The following is a 19817-nucleotide window of genomic DNA, read 5'->3' on the forward strand; positions in this document are numbered from 1 at the left end:
TGCCCTCCACATGCTTTCCTCTCAGAGCGCGGGAGACTGTAATCTCCTGTACTTCCTCTTTTCCTGCAATGCGCACTCAAGTCCCATTTCATAACACATCAAAGTTGCGGCAGAGCCAAGTCTCATGCTTCCCTCTCCGTGCCACATGGCACCGAGGCTGGTGCAGCAGCGACACCGGCAGGAGGGTTGCGGGACTGCAGGGTGCCGAGAGCCTGTTGCGCAGTGCATGAGGGACTGCACAGCTGAGACTACCAGGAGAAGCTTCAACCAGAGCCTCAGGGTAATGTGGTCTGGATTGCATTTATTGCATGGGTGCATGAAAAAGGAAGCCAAAAAAAGGCGGAAATATGAGCCGTCATTGCTCTGTAATCAGCTTTAATGTAGCTCTAAATATATTACTGCTTAGATTTGAGTTTTTTATTTATTTTTCTTCATTTTTCCTTCACTTTTTCTTTGTTGTGATTTACCTATGCTATATGTATGAGTGTAGCATAGGTATATTCTGGACAAAGGGCATCTGTTTAATGAAATAAGCCGATTAATTGTACATTATTACCTCTAGATGACGACCAAAATGTCGTGTTTTGTAGGTAATGATAGATGAACTGTAAAGCTATGAAATCACAAGCCCTCTCACATCTCCAATGTGTTTCCGAGTTGGTTAACTGCTATTATACTGGATGCATTTGGAAATAAATGACCATTTGAGGATTTCAGTTTACAAAATAATGTTCAAATGTTGTGATCTTAAAATAAACTGACAATTAAAAAAAAATAATGCATTTATTGTAAAAATGTGTATTTATAAATAAACGTGTTTTAGCTTTCATCCCTACAATTATAAAGGAAAATACAAAATGATTAAAAATGACAGTCTTTGTGGAGATGCATGGGGCAAATTTGTCATGGAACATTTCAAGTGATAAAACAACACAGATTTATCTTTCTTAAATTCATTCTGTCCTCCAGCCTTGTACAAATGCATGAACACTGACAATTAAAGTTCATTAGCAGTATTAGACATTACAGTCTAACTGAGCAGATGGTGGTTATTCTGACCGAACTGGATTTGTACAACAGCAGCTGTGTTGTGATTTCCGTTGGTTACAATAAATGAAGAAAAGAGTATGAGAACTATGCGATAAAGCTCCTGCAGCATCTCTCCATCTGTTCAATACACGATTAATTACAATTCAGGTGTGAGTCAGTGCTATCCATCAGTGCACATTTGTGTTCTGTCAAGGAAACCACAAACCCCCGGCTGCGGTGTCTGCAGAAGAAGAAAAAAGCCTGCCATCAAGCTCACATATTCTCTCTGCAGACAAAGCAAACCTGCTGTTGAGTGCTCAAGGAAAATGCTTGGACTCAAGCTGAGGAAACAAACTAAGAGAATCAGCTCAACAAAATGTAAGGTCAGTGTTGACATGCAAGTCTTTAGGAGGCAAACCCAAAAGACTTTAATATCTTTACTACAGTTTCAGTGCCAGGGCTGCACACACAGACTTCTTGGAGGAAAATCTCAGGTATGGAAAAAAAGAGGAGCGCAAACAGAGGAGACAGATGTTTTGACCCAGACTGCAGGACGAGACATCCCGTCCCCTCAGGGCTTCAGACGAGAGTCAGCAGGCCCGAGTGGGGAAGCAGGAAGTGGAGGACATGAAGCAGGAGGGGTGTGATGGACAGGAGCGTTCATCTGGAGCGGGAGGTGGTGGGAAACAAGAAATCAAACAGAGAGGAGATCAACAAGAAGCAGAGAGGAGCAATCTGACCATCCCGACAGCTCTTCATGATACAAACCCTTGTTTAGATTTCAGTTTAATCTCAGAACTGTAAATGTGTTTCACTCAAAATATTATCCAGCCTCTTGTTGTATTATTGGTCCCAGTGCTCCCAAACCTCTTTCTAAACTGGGCCATTTAACAACTTGAATTTCAGATGAATTAAGCGGCACTTAATACATTTATTCTATTTCATTTTTTCTGTATTTTTTTATTGTTTTATTTTTATATATTTTATTTGGATTTCACATCACGTGTTTTTTAAAATAATTTTCTTGTATTTCTTTCTATATTTAATCTATTGTTGTTATTCTGTAAAGCCCACTGACATGTGTTGTGATATTGGGCTATATAAATTAACTTTGATTTGATTTGATTACAATCAGGCAACACATCCTGCACTGGAAATGACAATTAAGTAAAGATATGATCAGTACAATTCAGGTTAACTTAAGCACCCAAAGTTTAGAATCAATAAGACACATTAAGGTCTTTTCAATCAACATTTTAAGTCATTTATTTACTGATTAATTCCCTTCAAATACAGTTGTGTGTGTAAAGTACTGCACCTTGTTTAAACATCTTAAATTGTGTCTGTAATCCTTCTCATTTGAAGGTCTACTGTAGCAGGTGTTAAATAAATGTACTAAAAGGTATAATAGTTCTCTTAAAAATCAATAAAGGTATGAGGAAGAACAAACTCAACATATGAAACACATGATCAGTGTTTCAACATTGTATTTTAGAACAGTCCTTGTGTAGTGAAGTGTATTTACCTCATTGCAATCCACGTCCACCGACATAGTGTCTGTTATGTTAAAGACTCATTGTCTTCAGTAGCTCTGCTTGCTGCCTCCTTTTCCCCCATACATAACTTTGAATCCAGACATAATGAAAACACTTCACTCCACTATGATATAATGGGTTTATGAATGTGTGTGAGAGAGCAGAGCATGCAGACCATCAGCAGAAAGCAAACGATGTCCCCCGGCGTCTCCTAATGAGTACAACGAGAGTCAAAACCGGGGTTTATTAAACTCCGCACCCCAACAGATGTCCAAAATAATTACTACAATCTGTTTCCAGAAGATAAAAATAGGTGGTCTTTAAATATGTCTGCATTATTAAAGGACTGCTGTAGTAAAATCCTGAAGCCTCTATTAGCACGGCGGATATTAGGAAAGGATCACAGGACTTTTTTACTCTCATAAAGGTAAAAAAAGGTTAAAGAAAATATGTTTTTGATCGACTGGAAACTTAATGACTGGTATTGCTTTACAGGGAAAATATTAAAAGGTATTTATGATTTGTTATAGCTGAAAGTATGAGTGGAATAAAAGTAATGCATGCTGAAAAAGTCCTTCAAAATAAAACCTTGGGAAATGAAGTAAAAAATAAGCAACAAAAGACTTGAACTTTTATTTTGTTTCTTAATATTTTTATTTTATTGTAGTGTTTTTGTTTTATTTGAATAAAAAATACTGTATTTCACATCATGTTTGTTAATCAAATCTGCTTGTAATTTTAACGATATTTAATCTGTTATTCTGTAATCAAACCCTCTTTATTTTGCCACTGTACAGAAATTGGACCCCATCCTAGCACTAGCAGTGGGCAGCTGGTGTCTTAATGCCTTGCTCACGGGCAGTGACCAGGAGGTGAACTGGCACCCCTCCAGCTACCGGTCCACACTTGTCCAATCGGGACGTGAACAGGCAAATACCAAGGCCATACGGAGTGAGCCACTGCCGCCGTTACGGGTTCATATTTCAATTTTTGGTGGAGATGCACTTGACTGCTGTTCTTAACGAGGTAAACGAGACAACCAATCGAGTGAAAGATGCACAATTAAAAATACAGGATGCAATTTCTTCCTTAAGTTGGATTTCTTTGATCCAGTAAACACTTTTTTGGGGGGATATGCATACCTGACAATCTCATTAGTTTTGAATGAAGGAGAAAAACATTTCAATTAATTAAATAAAGATCAGTTTATTTTTGATAAAGTGACAAAGCAAGTCTCTTTAGGGTCTGCTCTATTGGTTTTACTCAAGGCTTCAATAAACTGCAAGAGTAAAAACAGCATTCATTCAGATTTGATTCATTTACGAAAATGAGTTAGCATGTTAGCACTTCTTGTTCCCTTGTCTGGAAGTCAATGGTTTTCTGAACGTGTTTTTGGTTTGAAGCATTGAATAGGTCTGAAGTTTAAACAAGCTGAAGAGATTTTCAGACATCTAACCAAAAACATGTCTAATAAAAAATGGTTGAGTTTAAGTCAAGGAAACACGGAAGCGATAAAATGCTAACTCATTTCTGGGTTTGAGGACTCATCCCTGCACCACTGGGGGCCTTACATGAGCACCAGAACAACTAGCAGTGCGCAGAGGAGGCTGCTGATCAGCCTGACGCCCTGAGCCCCCCCGGCTAGGTTCCCTTCCTGGGTGAGGGTGCTTTGCAGCGCCGGGGCCTCAGTTTGCCCCTGGCAGTGCCTCAGGTCGGCCCCCACGCAGGCAGCGTAGGCCATGGCGTGGGCGATGTAGTTCTGCTCCTGCACGCCCTGGAAGAGGTGGGCCATGGGTCCGCGGGCGAGCACCGCCACGTCCTCCCCGCTGTGGGTGGCCGACTCTGTGGGGACGGCCGCCATCTGCACGTAGTCCTTAGTTTCTGGGAAACAGATGGACAGGTTTATAATTTAGCTGCCCGCTGCTCATGTTCATCTTCATACTGAGTGACATTTTTCTCATACTGTCTGTCTGGATATACCTCGGAGTCAGGGCCTCATTCATTCATATTAAAATTACCAGAATGGCCGGACTCTTGAGTACAAAAAGGTCTTCCCTTGATCTTTTCGGATCTTCCGTATCCGTTGATTGGGCCCCCAACCACTCCATCCAGGCGTTCATGGCCCGGTCAGGTGAATAGAGAGTTAAAATAGGGGCTGTGTAAGTATTTGTCCAAGTCGATTAAGCCATAAAATATAGATATTTATGCTGGGTTACGGACGCCTCTTTACACTGATGTAAGTCAATGGTAAAAAGTGTATTCATTTGTGGCCTCTAGGAGAATTTTCTTTAATGCCTGGCGCTCTTCTTCTGGGGGGCTTGATAATAACCACGTGTTTTAGCGCCCGTTTCTTCTGAAATATTGAAGTGATGCTTTGAAAATGTTTCAATAAAGTTAGTGCAATCTGAAAAATGAAGTTCAATTATTGATCATATAAACGTTCACCTGGCTGCTATGTCTCACAACCGTGACTGGTAGTGGATGAGGTGTAATTAATGCAAGTTCTATTTTTATTTTTTAAGATAAGATGGACTTTATTGATCACACATATTTGTTTGTTATGCATAATTCTTAATTAATATTAAGCCACAGTTGTCTCTTTACTTGCTGTAACAAATGTACATTTCCCCTCTTCGTGACAAATAAAGGTTTTCTGTTTCTGAGGTAAAAGTACCTAAAGAACCGGATAGAAATAACCAAAATAAATCAGAGAATTACTTTAATGTTTAAAGACAGTAAATGTTCTCTTGACTAGTTTGATTTATAACCAAAGATACACTTATAAACTCTCAAAAACTCAGATTTTTAAACTTATATAAATATAGTAAAAGAACAACATATAGAGAGGAGTAAAGTATACAGTGGCAGTAGCGAGTACACTCAGGCTAAGTACAAGTATTTCAAATGTGTACTTGAGTACTTGAGAAGATAAAAGTATTCCCAAAAAAACAGACTGACCTTTATGTTCCCCCCTGCTGGGTTTAGGTCGACGTATAAGACCCGCTGACATTTCCTGATAATATAATCAGTCGTACCTTCTCTCTCTCGCTGACATTTCTCCTAATTTAATTTGCATTATTTCTTATAAACCAAGACGGAGAGAGTCAGTTCAGTTAAGACACACACACACACACACACACACACACACACACCACACACACACACACACACACACACACACACACACACACACACACACACACACACACACACACACACACAGACACACAGACACACGGACGTCTCTTAACTATGGTGGTCTGGTGAAATGCTGTTGGGCTCTTTCCACTACAATAAGTCATGATTACTGGATGAAATAGGAGCTAATCCAGGTGTTATTGTACCTCCCTGATCTCTACCTGCTGCTGCTGCTGTGTGTTTTCAGATTAAGATCAACTGAGGAAAACAACCAGTATATCTTACTGGTGTCCACGTTGCGGATGTCCGGCCGCTTGCCGTTGGTGAGTTTGTGTCCGGGTCCGTTTCCGTACATCAGCGTGGTGTAAGGCAGCACGTCCTGGGCCCACAGCGGGGACTTACCTGGAGAAAAAAACACAAACTTTGATTAATATTATCCTTCTGTGGGAACTGGGAATTTATATTTAAGCCGTGATGTCAACAAAGTGAAACGTGATGAAAGATATTTGTATTTCATTCAAACATTTTCAGAAAAACAAGATTTGTTATTTTGTATTTATTTATTATTGTGTGTGTGTGTGTGTGTGTGTGTGTGTGTGTGTGTGTGTGTGTGTGTGTGTGTGTGTGTGTGTGTGTGTGTGTGTGTGTGTGTGTGTGTGTGTTATCTTTAAGCATCTTTGTTCTTTTAGAAATGCTTCACATAAATGAAATGCATTTTATTATATTTAGACACATTTTGATCTGTATCCGGACAGTTCCCTTCTCCCGACTTTCTATAAGTCACATAGTTTTGTAAATAGGACTCACACGCAACTCTTCTGTGTTTAGGAGAGACTTTAATTACTCTGTACTTATTAAAGCCTTGGAGGAGGCAAACATCCCAGCAGGCTTAGCCTAAATATCCCGTCACGATAGAAATGTAACGAGCAGAAACTGAACAACATTCTGCTCCCCTCTTATTTCATCCAACACTGATAGCTATAAAGGTAGGAAATTATCCAAAGATTAGCCTTTGAATTGGTCCTTCAACTAACAGGTCAGGACCAAAAGTTTATTACTTAAGATTAAGATTAAAATATGCAAATGAGGAATTGTCTGATTCAACATGGTGAAGGTTTCAGGTAGAGGAGAGGGAAGAGAGGAGACAGAGAGTCGAAGATGTAAGGAGTCAATACGATCGATATGGAGACGAGGCAAATGCAGATTAAGAGGCGAGAAGGACTGATAAAACGAGGAGAACTGAGAGAGACTAAAGTAAGGGGGGAGAAAGAAGGAGGGAGGGGGGGGAGGGAGGGAGGGTGAGGCGGCATCAGAGAGGAGGAAGTGAAAGACTGAAATAGAAATATGTGTTTACCGGTGCTGTAATTGTTAGAAAGCAGAGAGAAATGTCAAGCTGGTAGAGAGGGAACACACACACACACACACACACACACACACACACACACACACACACACACACACACACACACACACACACACACACACACACACACACACACACACACACACACACACACACACACACACACACTCAAAATGCCACACTTGGGTGTTTATTGTCGTGGAATAAAAACACACCTGGAGAGGGGAATGGATGGAGGGAGTTAAGGAAGGTAGAGGGGAGAATTTCTCCTGCACCAGAGCTATAAAACATGTGGAAACTGGATATTTTAGCCTCTGCAGACCATTTACATGCACTAAAACCTACACAACACACTAAAGGAGAGGGAGAACCCCAACAAATCATGACAGGGCCTCTTTCAAATAAAGAATAAGTACATCAACTTTTACTAAAGTACTTGGTTACACTCGTGCCTTAATTACCCAGAATGCTCTGCCCTCTGAACGGGTATCCGTTGAAGGTGAAGGGGTGGGAGTGGTCGGCCATCACCACAGTGAGAGTCTCTTCCTCGTTGGTGAGTTCAAGGCCCTTTGCGACGGCGTAGTCGAGAGCCACCGCCTCGTGGAGCGCCATGAACGCCCGGCCGGCGTGATGAGCCTGATCGATACGCCCCCCTGGTCACAGAAAGAGAGGGGGGGGGTGGTTACTGAGGATTGTGGGTAACAGCTTCTGGCACAGTACTTTTGATAAATAGTCAGAATCACGTCACCATCGCTAAGCTAAAGGAGGCTAATGTTGGGCTATAAAGGAACTACAGCACGGTCACATGACTTCACCTCACCACCGCTAAGCTAAAGGCGGCTAATGTTGGGCTATAAAGGAACTACAGCACGGTCACATGACTTCAGGTCACCACCGCTAAGCTAAAGGCGGCTAATGTTGGGCTATAAAGGAACTACAGCACGGTCACATGACTTCACGTCACCACCGCTAAGCTAAAGGCGGCTAATGTTGGGCTATAAAGGAACTACAGCACGGTCACATGACTTCACGTCTCCACCGCTAAGCTAAAGGCGGCTAATGTTGGGCTATAAAGGAACTACAGCACGGTCACATGACTTCACCTCACCACCGCTAAGCTAAAGGCGGCTAATGTTGGGCTATAAAGGAACTACAGCACGGTCACATGACTTCACGTCACCACCGCTAAGCTAAAGGCGGCTAATGCTGGGCTATAGAGGAACTACAGCACGGTCACATGACTTCACGTCACCACCGCTAAGCTAAAGGCGGCTAATGTTGGGCTATAAAGGAACTACAGCACGGTCACATGACTTCACGTCTCCACCGCTAAGCTAAAGGCGGCTAATGTTGGGCTATAAAGGAACTACAGCACGGTCACATGACTTCACGTCTCCACCGCTAAGCTAAAGGAGGCTAATGTTGGGCTATAAAGGAACTACAGCACGGTCACATGACTTCACGTCTCCACCGCTAAGCTAAAGGCGGCTAATGTTGGGCTATAGAGGAACTACAGCACGGTCACATGACTTCACGTCTCCACCGCTAAGCTAAAGGCGGCTAATGTTGGGCTATAAAGGAACTCTATTGGAAAAGAGGACCTACATAAATCTGGAGGATAAATCTCCTGTTGTTTTGTTTTGTTCCAGCACTTCCCTTCTCTCCTGTCCTCCCAGCAGCAGCCCTGGATGGTGGAGTTGACGCTGGCTAATAAGTTGTGAGCTGTCAGTGATTGGGAGCACCATATGCCTGCTTCTATTTATACATGTGTTTTAGAGAGTCATTGTGAAGACGCTCAGTGCACCGTGCGGTCCCCGGGCGCCTGCCTCAGATTAAAAGAGAGATGGATGAGGAGGCCGAAGTCAGGTGAGGCAGAAACACATCACACACACACAGACACACACACTGCGGCAAATCCATTGAGCAGTGTGCAGAATCAATGTCAAGTCACCACCTCGGCCGCAGGTACACTGCATTCTCCACAGTGGTGCATTGTGGGTGCTGAAGGAACTCAATATGGAGGCTTTTTTAATCTAAATGACCAGAGTTGGCTTTTAATCCCTAATTAGGGTCTCTTTGTGATTATAAAGACTCGTTATCTTGGGTTTTACTTTATTTATTAACGTTATTGTTTCTTTTCATGTGTTTTATTTTATTATCCCTCGATGTACAACTATGCCTTTACTCTTATTGATTGCTGAACGTCTTATTTTAAAGGACTTTGGTCAGCTGAGGTTGCTTTAAATGTGCTGTATAAATAAACTTGACTTGGTTTTCATAATTTATGTCTTTATTAAAACTAACATACCAAATATATCACTTTATTTATTGCAATATACTGAACTTCTCTTGAACACATTTTCATATCTAATGTACTTTCTATTTGATTTGATCTTTTTATTGAACATTTTACTTTAACTTCTTATATTAATATAATAATTACTTTAACTGTGTTTTTATTTTACATTATATTGCAGTTTTAGTTTAACTTGTTATGTTAATATTCATATTTTTATTACAGTTTTTGCTTTGCCAATTTTAACTTATAACGTTGATGTAAATATTTTATAACATTTTATTTTATATTCTTATTGCACACTTTTGATTTCAAGTCTTATTTTATATATATTTATATTCTTAATTTATTTATTCATCTTTTTTTAACTTAAAATTCTTATAAATATTTTTATTTTATTTAAATATTTTCATTTTATTCTTAAAAGGAGCAACTATCACAGAACCTACTGACTGAATCGATCGAACTGGACCAGCACAGTGGGTTTTTTGTCCTATTTTTAGCCGAGTCGTTTCCTCTCTGGGGATTTCATTATCCAGCCTCTGACGGATAATGTGACAGGGAGTGTGTGGAGAGAGTGGTCCTCACCCTCCACCAGCAGGAAGAAGCCTTTTGGGTTTTTCTGGAGGATGCGGATGGCTTTCTCTGTGGTCTCCACGATGGACGGGTCCATTTTCGGATCCCGTTCTGCCTCGAAGCGCATATCACCAGGTTCAAACAGAGCTGGGGAAGGAAAGGTCAGAGAGAGTCATTTCTATGAACAGTATTTCAGCCCACAGTGGAGGAGCAGCAAAAAGGAAAGTCCCATTTCCCTCCTCCGAACAATACTACAGCTATTTCCAGCACACAGGACGTGATGAAGAGGCTGCACTCTGAGGCACTAAAGCCCGATGACTAAATCCGTACCGTTCCTCCACACCACGGAGAACCCCACATAATAACTTTAAAAGCTCCACTGGAGGAGGTGTAGGCACAGAGGGGCTTTTCACCTCAACTTTATTTATATATCTTCCAAACAAAATGTTAGCGTCATCGTGTTTCACCGGCAAGAATGAAATGCACAGGAAATACAGAAAGTAGAATCATAAGCAGAATTCTGCAAGACAGCTTGTTCAAATTATAAATATCAGTTAGATCCCTGATTATTATTATTCATTTTAAATAATCTATATATTTTTTGGGTGATTTCTAAATATTAATAAATAATTCACATTTTTAAATCTTTCCATTTGAAATGTTTAAATAAATAAAAATAATAAAATGTTTACATTTGAAAAACATGTCTCAATATTTTTCTTTATATTTAATTAGTTATTTAAAAAAATAATGATTTGTTTGATTTGTTTATTTTTTAATTATGTAAAAATATCTTTATATAATATTACAGTATACAATATTTATTCTACTGTGCAATAATTAATGAGCCATTCTGTTAATCTTATTCCGTGACTTTAATTGTGTTCATGTCTGCTGCAGTGTTGGACGAGCCTGGGACTCTCATTGCCAACATTTAAGCTGTAGCGTTGGTGCAAATATGAAAAATAAAGCCTTTGAATCTGTTGTTTGTTGTTTAGTAGGATTTGCACTTTGAAATCATGATACAGGTCAGATAAAGCAGCCCAGCATTAAGCACGTCACTGCCAGTTAATTGCACATAAGGGAATCACAGTTGTGTTCTTATTCCCATCGACGGCATTAGGATCTGCAACAGCTTCGCATCCAGCCTTGACATCAATGATAGAATACAAACTGAGCAAACCAAGGCCACTACGGGACGCTCGTGTCCGGCTCTCCGGGGGCCTGATGGGAACGCTTTGCCTCCATTTACCGCTCAGCTGCAGAGAACAGCATGAGAGGGAAGAGGGAAGGTCAACAACAAACAAAAACAACAAACTCACCCATGAGGTAGTCCGTGGTCTCAGGGTCAACGGCGCTGAAGTCTGTTTGATTCCACACGTAGTGGGCGACCTGCGAGTGGGAGGGCGCTGGTTTGTTGGTGTTGTTGTTGTGAGTCACCACAGCTGTAGTACGCTGCTTAAACTAAAGCAGTTTTCTCGCTCTCTGTGTTCGAAATATAAACATTACCTTTCCGGTTTTCATTTTCTGCCACTCATCGATGAGGTTGCGTCCGTCTCTCCTCTTGCCCCTGGAGAAGAAATCTGTGGGGTACTCCAGGTCCTTGGTGCCCGTCGGGGTCATGTACTTTCTACCACCACCAATTATCACCTGGACACACACACACACACACACACACACACACACACACACACACACACACACACACACACACACACACACACACACACACACACACACACACACACACACACACACACAGTGAAATCCTCTATTCACACTACCATCTTTTAAAATATCTGTATCTGGCAAGTATTAATAAAATCTCCTAAAATATATATTATGATATACACTTTATTTAAATAATTAATAATAATAAGTAAAATATTGCAGAAAATGTACATTTATAGCATCATTAAAAGTTGTATAAAATATCCTCAAAAATTATGAAAATATCAGAAAACAACAAAAAAAGGTAAAAATTGAAAAAAATAATTTCGTCAAATGACAGAAAAATAATATTGAAACTGTTTGGAACAATTCTAGAAAACCGGGGATTATGGAGATGCTCACGTCTATGTCGGTGTTGTTGAGCAGCTGGGAGGCGATGTCGGTGCAGCCGTCCTCTTCGCGGCTTCGGGCATATCGGCGTCGCTGTACCACTTCCTGCTGGCGCTGTGGGCGTAGCTGGTGGCCGGGGTGGCGTGCTGCACCCGCGTGGTCGTCACGATGCCGACAGACTTTCCTACACACATGATTGTTCCATGAGGCACGAAGCAGAAAAGGTGAGTTGTTTTTAAGCATCTCCTTAAGCTGGTTCTGCCGGTGCATGTATCTTTAGTTGTTAGTTTACTGTCTTTGGATGTTTGTATTTTGACCTTAGAAGGGAAAGGTTGGAAGTGAGAGACTTTAAGTGAGAAGCTAGTCTTGCTCTAGCCAATGCTGAAAACATACCATAATGTTATGTTTAATAAAGCTGTATTAAAGAAGACTTGAAACTACAGATTGAGACCATCAGGAAAATTAGAACTGATGTAATAAATCAAGTGAGAAGTAGGGCTTTTTTTTTTCAAAGACTTCCATACAATCTGACTTATCGCTGCAACCAATGGAGTCGCCCCCTGCTGGCCATTACAGGAAGGGCTGGCTAAAAGCACTTCTCCATTGGCTTCACCTTTCTGACCCTGACCCTGAACATGCCTCCTTCTATGGATACAGTAATCCCCAGAAACTCGATAAGATCATGTGGTGGTGACCGGTCAATCACCCTCTGCTTTATTGTCTATTTTACTCCTAAATTGGACCATAGTTTACACATGTAATATCATGCTGTATTGAAGAAGACTTCAAACTACACATTGAGACCAAAAACTCACCAGGAAAATGATTATTGAGGTAGGAGGTGAAGTAAGAAGTAGGGTAATTTTCTCATAGACTTGTATACAATCTGTCGCCCCCTGCTGGACGTTAGAGAAAGGGCAGGTTTTAAGCTCGTCTCCTTAGGCTTTACCTTTTGACCCTACTTGTGTCCTCTTAACTCCAGACGACATTTAATGGAAATTATTCCTGTGACCTTTAAATGGCAGCATGCATTTATGACATCATTAACTTCCTCATTGGCTTTATTAATCAGACGCCAGAGGTTTGCAGGACGGACACTTTCCTTATGTAACACACACTACGCTGTGGGGTCAGGGCCGTGGTGGCTGGAATGTTTTCCAGATACCGCCGGTGATAACACGGGAACACGATAAGAGTCAGGGTGCTTCACATCACCCTGCAGCTGCAGAGCGCTGGAGGTGACACCTGTTTTCATCTTATTTATTTGGCTGAGGCTGGATCAGACCAGAGGGATTTTCCTTTTGTCAGGAGCAGAACTAAAGGGTGTCACGTCCCCGACACAGAGTCACAAAATCCCATTTGTACGTACATCAGAGCTCCGTTTACAGACGCCCTGCAGCCTTCTCAGATACTGTCTTTGCTTCTCTGGGAGTATTTACATCGGCAAGAAATGACCATTAGCATACGTGCTATGGTTATTAGCTCGTTATAAGCCCTGTGTTACATTAAAGGGACATTTATCTTAATTGCCTGACTCGTTAAACAACACATTCATACATTGGTTTCCTTCTTTTAGTCTTTGTAACCCTTTCACCTTAGTACCCGCACACCTCTTAAAGCTTTGTATAACTACTTATAAAGTCAATCATTCACATATTTCACACTTTCTGATCACTCACTGACATCTCATCAGAACTCCTGTAGTTGTAATGCATTATGAAATGTTCATTATGCATTACCATCATTGTTTTAATGCATCTTCATGTGAGTAAAAGTTACTCTGTGTGCTTCATTAAAGTCAGTCTATTTTAGAATGTTAGGTTGGTTATCCTGCACAGGTTTTATGATATTTAGAGCAAAAAATGACCATTTAAACTAACTTTTCAATCACAATAATGCATTTTACTGTGATTCTAATGCATGTTAATGTGATTCTAATGCACAATAAAGAGTATTATAAGGCAGAGCATCTAAAGAAATGAAGATATAATTTGTTCCTCGCAAAAATATGTCAGTAAGTGACCAGACATAGATTGACCTGCATGACTGAGGGCTGCACTTTCAATTGAAATAAGCATAAAAAAATGACTCCATCTATTTTTGATCTCAGTTGCAATATCAGTCCAAATTCCCCTCGGATCCCCCGTCTACCTCACTGACCTTCTGACCCCCGACCAACCCCCACGGTTCCTCAGATCCACCTCAGCCGGTCTCCTGTCCATCCCTGAGTCCAAACTCCGCAGCTCCCTCTAGACTCTAGAATTCCCTCCCTCAAGATCTCTGTCATTCCCAGTCCCTCACAGTATTCCCAGTCCACATCTCATCTCCTCTGTCCCGTCCCCCATCAATCCAATTAAGGACAATCGTGTGTTTGTTTGTACTCCCCCCACTGCACCCCTCCTCTATTGTGAGTGTCTCTGAGTCCCAGAGAAGCGCTTTATAGATATATTATTATTAGTTTTTAGAAATCGTACAGCCCTCCTACCTTTCACACTTATTGGACATATAATACCCTGCTTTGTATTTAGTGTTCGTTTATATTTTCTGCACATTTTTTGTCCCAAATGTTTATTTTTCACTTTCTTTTAAATGCTAGTTTGATTTATTGTAATTACACTGGCTTGTTTTTACGCTGCTGCAACAAGAAAAATCCCACATTGGGATCAATAACGTAATTTTATGTATCTACCTGAACTTCTAAGTCATTATACACTAGCATGTTGTAAAGCATGATGAATGCATGTAGTAATGCAGTGAATAAGCATGTTCATAGTGCATTAAAGACAGAGGGAACTTCCGTTGTGCTGAACAGACTGTTCTGGGTTATGACTGTGATGGAGCGTCCTGCATCAGATTCTCTCTCAGTGTTCAGATGCTTGTTTTCAAACACTAATAATAACTGTTTCTGTTGTCCTGTCCTCACCGGCGTCTTTGGCCCACTTCAGGATGGACGTGACCTCGTTCCCTTTCTGAGTTTTGCACGCCCCGTTGCGAGCGGCGGCGCTCACCCCGATGGTGTTCAGGTTGGTCTTCACTCCGCACAGGTACGCCGTGGCCGTGGCGGCACTGTCAGCGATCTGGAAGTCCACGCTGTACGTCTGCGCGCACACACACACACACACACACACACACACACACACACACACACATAATATAGTGTTGGACAACATTCATCAGCAAAAGACTAAATAAAAATGTATTTGATTTTGACGATATAAGAGACTTTCAAGCCATCTTTGAGTGTGTGTGTGTGTGTGTGTGTGTGTGTGTGTGTGTGTGTGTGTGTGTGTGTGTGTGTGTGTGTGTGTGTGTGTGTGTGTGTGTGTGTGTGTGTGTGTGTGTGTGTGTGTGTGTGTGTGTGTGTGTGTGTGTGTGTGTGTACCTTAGCTAGCCCCACGTTAGGGAAGGTGTCCATGGTCATCACCGTCTCCTCTCCGGTCTGGTTCTGCAGCTGACCCTTCAGGATCCGAGCCGCCGTGTAGGTGGTGATCCCCATACCTGACACACACACACACACACACACACACACACACACACACACACACACACTCTCTCTGATTCTGTTGTGCCTTTCGTCACTTCTATCTTGAGTTAACGGTGTTGTTAGGCGTACCGTCTCCGAGGAAGAACAGGATGTTTTTGGCCACGTTGGTGTTCAGCTTCCGGTCCAGCACTGACTGCAGCGTGTCCCGGGCCTGAGACCTCCAGTACTCCGGGTTCTCCTCCTCAACTACATCAGAAATAATAGCATTAAAACGTGTTAAATATATTAAACACAGAGAAGCAGTGTTTATACCTGTCTTATGCATAATAACTGTATTTATTGTGGTTTGACTTCTAACTGCCTTATGTATTGAAACAGGCGTTAGTAATAACCTTCCCTTGCCTAAATGTGTGATTTGATGTTGTTTTTGAGGTCTGTGGGAACACGTGTACACTTTAATAACCACAAAAAGAGCAACTACAGGAGAGAAGCTGCAGATTAAAGCACAGCATGTCTCACTAGAGGTGTGACTCTTTCTTAAATGTGACAGACAGAGATAAAAAGTACTGTACTTAAGTATTTCCATTTTATACTACCTTGTACTTTTACTCCACTACATGTATTTAATCCCTTTAGTTGCTAGGCAGATTAGGATTAATGATGGTAAATATAATCTCCCTTAAATCAGACTGTAGTTCCCCTGCAGTAAATCCAGCAGCTACCCTGCAGTATACAAAGCCATTCAAACTAGCTGCACCTTTACCAGCTCTGAGAACACTTTAATGATCAATCATTATAAAACATATCAGAGATATTATTCTGAAATGGACCAATCAGACAATGACTACTTTTACTGTCGCTACTTTAAGTACATTTAGAGGAGAGTACTTTCTACTTTCACTGGAGGAACATTTAGAATACTTTTACTGTGACAGAGTATTCCTACACTCTGGTACTTCTACTTTACTCAAGTACAAGATCTGAGTACTTCTACTTTACTCAACTACAAGATCTGAGTACTTCTACTTTACTCAAGTACAAGATCTGAGTACTTCTACTTTACTCAAGTACAAGATCTGAGTACTTCTACTTTACTCAACTACAAGATCTGAGTACTTCTACTTTACTCAAGTACAAGACCTGAGTACTTCTACTTTTACTCAAGTACAAGACCTGAGTACTTCTACTTTACTCAAGTACAAGATCTGAGTACTTCTACTTTACTCAAGTACAAGATCTGAGTACTTCTACTTTACTCAAGTACAAGATCTGAGTACTTCTACTTTACTCAAGAACAAGACCTGAGTACTTCTACTTTACTCAAGTACAAGATCTGAGTACTTCTACTTTACTCAAGTACAAGATCTGAGTACTTCTACTTTACTCAAGAACAAGATCTGAGTACTTCTACTTTACTCAAGTACAAGATCTGAGTACTTCTACTTTTACTCAAGTACAAGATCTGAGTACTTCTACTTTACTCAAGTACAAGATCTGAGTACTTCTACTTTACTCAAGTACAAGATCTGAGTACTTCTACTTTACTCAAGTACAACTTCTGAGTACTTTTACCTCGGTCAGATTCAAAGGGAGGATAGTGGTGGAAATGAGGGTTGAAGGAGGAAAGTGTATTTTGAAAAAGGTCAAGAGGACAGTTTGAAGATGGAAAGGATCGTGATTCATTTGAAAGATACGACAGATATCCATAAAGCTTGAATCAGAGATGCTCATTGCCTCACGTTTCCAGGTGTGTCTTTTGTTTCTCTCACCTTTAGCTCTACATGATGACAGGGCCAGCAGCAGGAAGACAGTCGCTCGTTTGGACTCCATGTTCAGGAGAGAGTTCCTCCACTAATAACGTCTCCAATAACCCCCGCTGCATATCAGCTGCAGCAACACGCCATAAATGCATCACAACCTTTGGAAAACAAGGTGGAGCTAACTTCACTGACTTCCATTCTATCAGGTATATTTATCCACAATGTTTGGAGCTGCATTTGGATTCCAGTCAAAAAGCAGGTATATTAAAACACCTGCAGATAATCGACTGAAGTGGAGAGTGGATTTTCTCTGGGACTAAACAAAGTGTTTCACATGTAAGCATTCAATCAATTAATTATTGATGTTCAAAGCTCTGATGATAAGAGTTTATAAAGGGAATAATTTAAAACGCCGTGCTAAAGATCAAATGCTGGCGAGTGTGTGTGTGTGTGTGTGTGTGTGTGTGTGTGTGTGTGTGTGTGTGTGTGTGTGTGTGTGTGTGTGTGTGTGTGTGTTATCTAATCATAAAGGGACTGTATCTGACAGATAATGCAGCAGGGACTGTTATGCAAGAGGGGCCACTGGGATTGCATACAAACACACACACTGAAGTGTACAGTGAAGTATTGAGCTTACATCACACCATCATGAATCATAACTCTGCAGCAGATGGCAGCGTGTGTGTGCGCGTGTGTGCGTGCGTGTGTGTGGTCTCTTCACCTGCATCGTTGACACTACATCACTCATTCTGAAGACGTGTCTCCTGACAGAGTAAATCCTGCATTTAAAAAGCAGTAAGAGTAAAGCAGGCGGGCACAAGCCAGGATTCTCGTTAAGCATCGTTAATATTGATATTGCTACGATACTGTAGGGTTCACTCTCGCTCATCTTCAGTAATGTGGAGATAGTGGCTGAGCAAATAAGGTTGAACAGTCTTACAATGCTAATCCCCAAACCAGCGAAAAGGCTATTGGAAATCTAGTCTCAAAACACCACAAAATCCACATCAAAATAATGACACTAAAACAGGTTCAATAAAAACAGTCTGGTGGCGTTTGCAGATATAATACAACCAGAGAGAAGTGCAAATCAGAATCCTTCATTTATATTTAAGGTGTGGTTTGTGAGTCGCGCCTTTCTGAAATGAAATCAAATTAGACGTTAAAGTAGATCGGTGCAAAAAGAAAAGTTCATTTATTTAAAAGAATATCAATAAAACAGTCAAATTATTTTTTTGAACTAATTTTAGGTTAGAAATGTTGAATATAAAATAAAGTATTGATGTAAGCACAAGTAAAATATCACATTTCAGGAGATATGTAGAATCTGTACATGTGTGGATATCCTCCTGCTCTACCAAATGTGGACAGTACGGTGCAATGGCGTCCTCTAGTGTCCAGAGAGAGACAGGTGCGTCTCCTGACGATACTGAACTACACTCAACTACACTCAACTATACTCAACTATACTCAACTATACTATACTCTGATGTGGAAGAACTACTCCGGTTATTTACTCAAGGAGAAACGGGAGCAGTCTGTAGGGACTTGGTTCTGCCGAGCCATCGACTCCTGCATCCATCCCATCATCCTCTTCTTCGTCTCCGAGAAGTTCAGAAACTGCTTCAAGGTGAGCGTCGGTCCGGGGTCAGAGGTCAGGAGAGGCTAAATGTTTGGGGTTAAAAACATCTCCAGTGATGAACATATAAGAGGTTGTGACGTCTGATAGAAAGGAAATGTGCTGAGCATTTAAAGGGAAACGCGTTTCAACGTTTATTTAACGGTGAACCTAAAGTCGACGTGTTTATTGAACCTCTTATTTTTCTAACTATCAAAGCACAAAGCCTCGGACCCTGATTGGAACGGTCTTTAAGGATCTCGCCTTTTAAATTGTCTAATTACTCAAGAAGCCATTAAGCAGATGTGTCATGAATATGCCAGCCCATGCTCGGAGATATTTGAAACATAGGTTTAAGTTTACCAAAGATCTATTTCAAATATTACTCAAATGCTAGAGCCAGCTTAATAAGGACTTCCTATTGAAAACTGTGATGAAAATTAACTATATATTTGGAGAAAACTCAATCAATTAAAAGTATAGGTATAAAGTAAGATTAACTTTTAATAAAGTTAAGTTAAGGTGCTTCAAAATACTAAGTGGTGGAAGAAGAACCTGGAGCCTCTACTTTAGAAGTACAAATACTCTGTTACAGTACTAAAGTGAAAGTCCTGAATTGGAAATGTACAAAATGCTACTCAGATAAAGTCCAGTCTGCACCAAAGCTCTGTTAAACAGTATTGTATAAAAACAAACGCACAAAAAGCATCTAATGCTGTAGTTTCTCAACGAGGGGCCAATTTACTCATCTGTAGATTGTGAATGACTGATTATGGGTTATAAATCCTGTCTGTGTCGCTGGTGTTATTCTGGCTCTCTCTCCAACATGCCGCCTCTGCACCACGGGAGCAGCCTGAAAGTAGTCTATCAACTACTTTCCCGTACCTCAGGATGCACACCTCTGTAACCTTCAGGATGCACACCTCTGTAACCTTCAGGATGCACACCTCTGTAACC

General features: G+C 40.9%; 1 protein-coding gene across 1 annotated transcript; it reads right to left on the minus strand.

Annotated features, from left to right (window-relative positions):
- Nucleotides 1–3240: 3240 nt before the first annotated feature.
- On the minus strand, nucleotides 3241–17473 carry alp3 (alkaline phosphatase 3). The gene is given in 12 exon segments (XM_063907251.1): nucleotides 3241–4445; nucleotides 5988–6104; nucleotides 7527–7718; nucleotides 9950–10084; nucleotides 11260–11329; nucleotides 11447–11587; nucleotides 12011–12064; nucleotides 12067–12182; nucleotides 14922–15096; nucleotides 15381–15496; nucleotides 15612–15728; nucleotides 17252–17473. Coding segments are annotated over 12 exon segments (1608 nt in total). The 5' UTR covers nucleotides 17313–17473; the 3' UTR covers nucleotides 3241–4131.
- Nucleotides 17474–19817: the final 2344 nt, after the last annotated feature.

Source organism: Eleginops maclovinus, chromosome 18, assembly GCF_036324505.1.
Source record: "Eleginops maclovinus isolate JMC-PN-2008 ecotype Puerto Natales chromosome 18, JC_Emac_rtc_rv5, whole genome shotgun sequence".
In the NCBI taxonomy this organism is placed as follows: domain Eukaryota; kingdom Metazoa; phylum Chordata; class Actinopteri; order Perciformes; family Eleginopidae; genus Eleginops; species Eleginops maclovinus.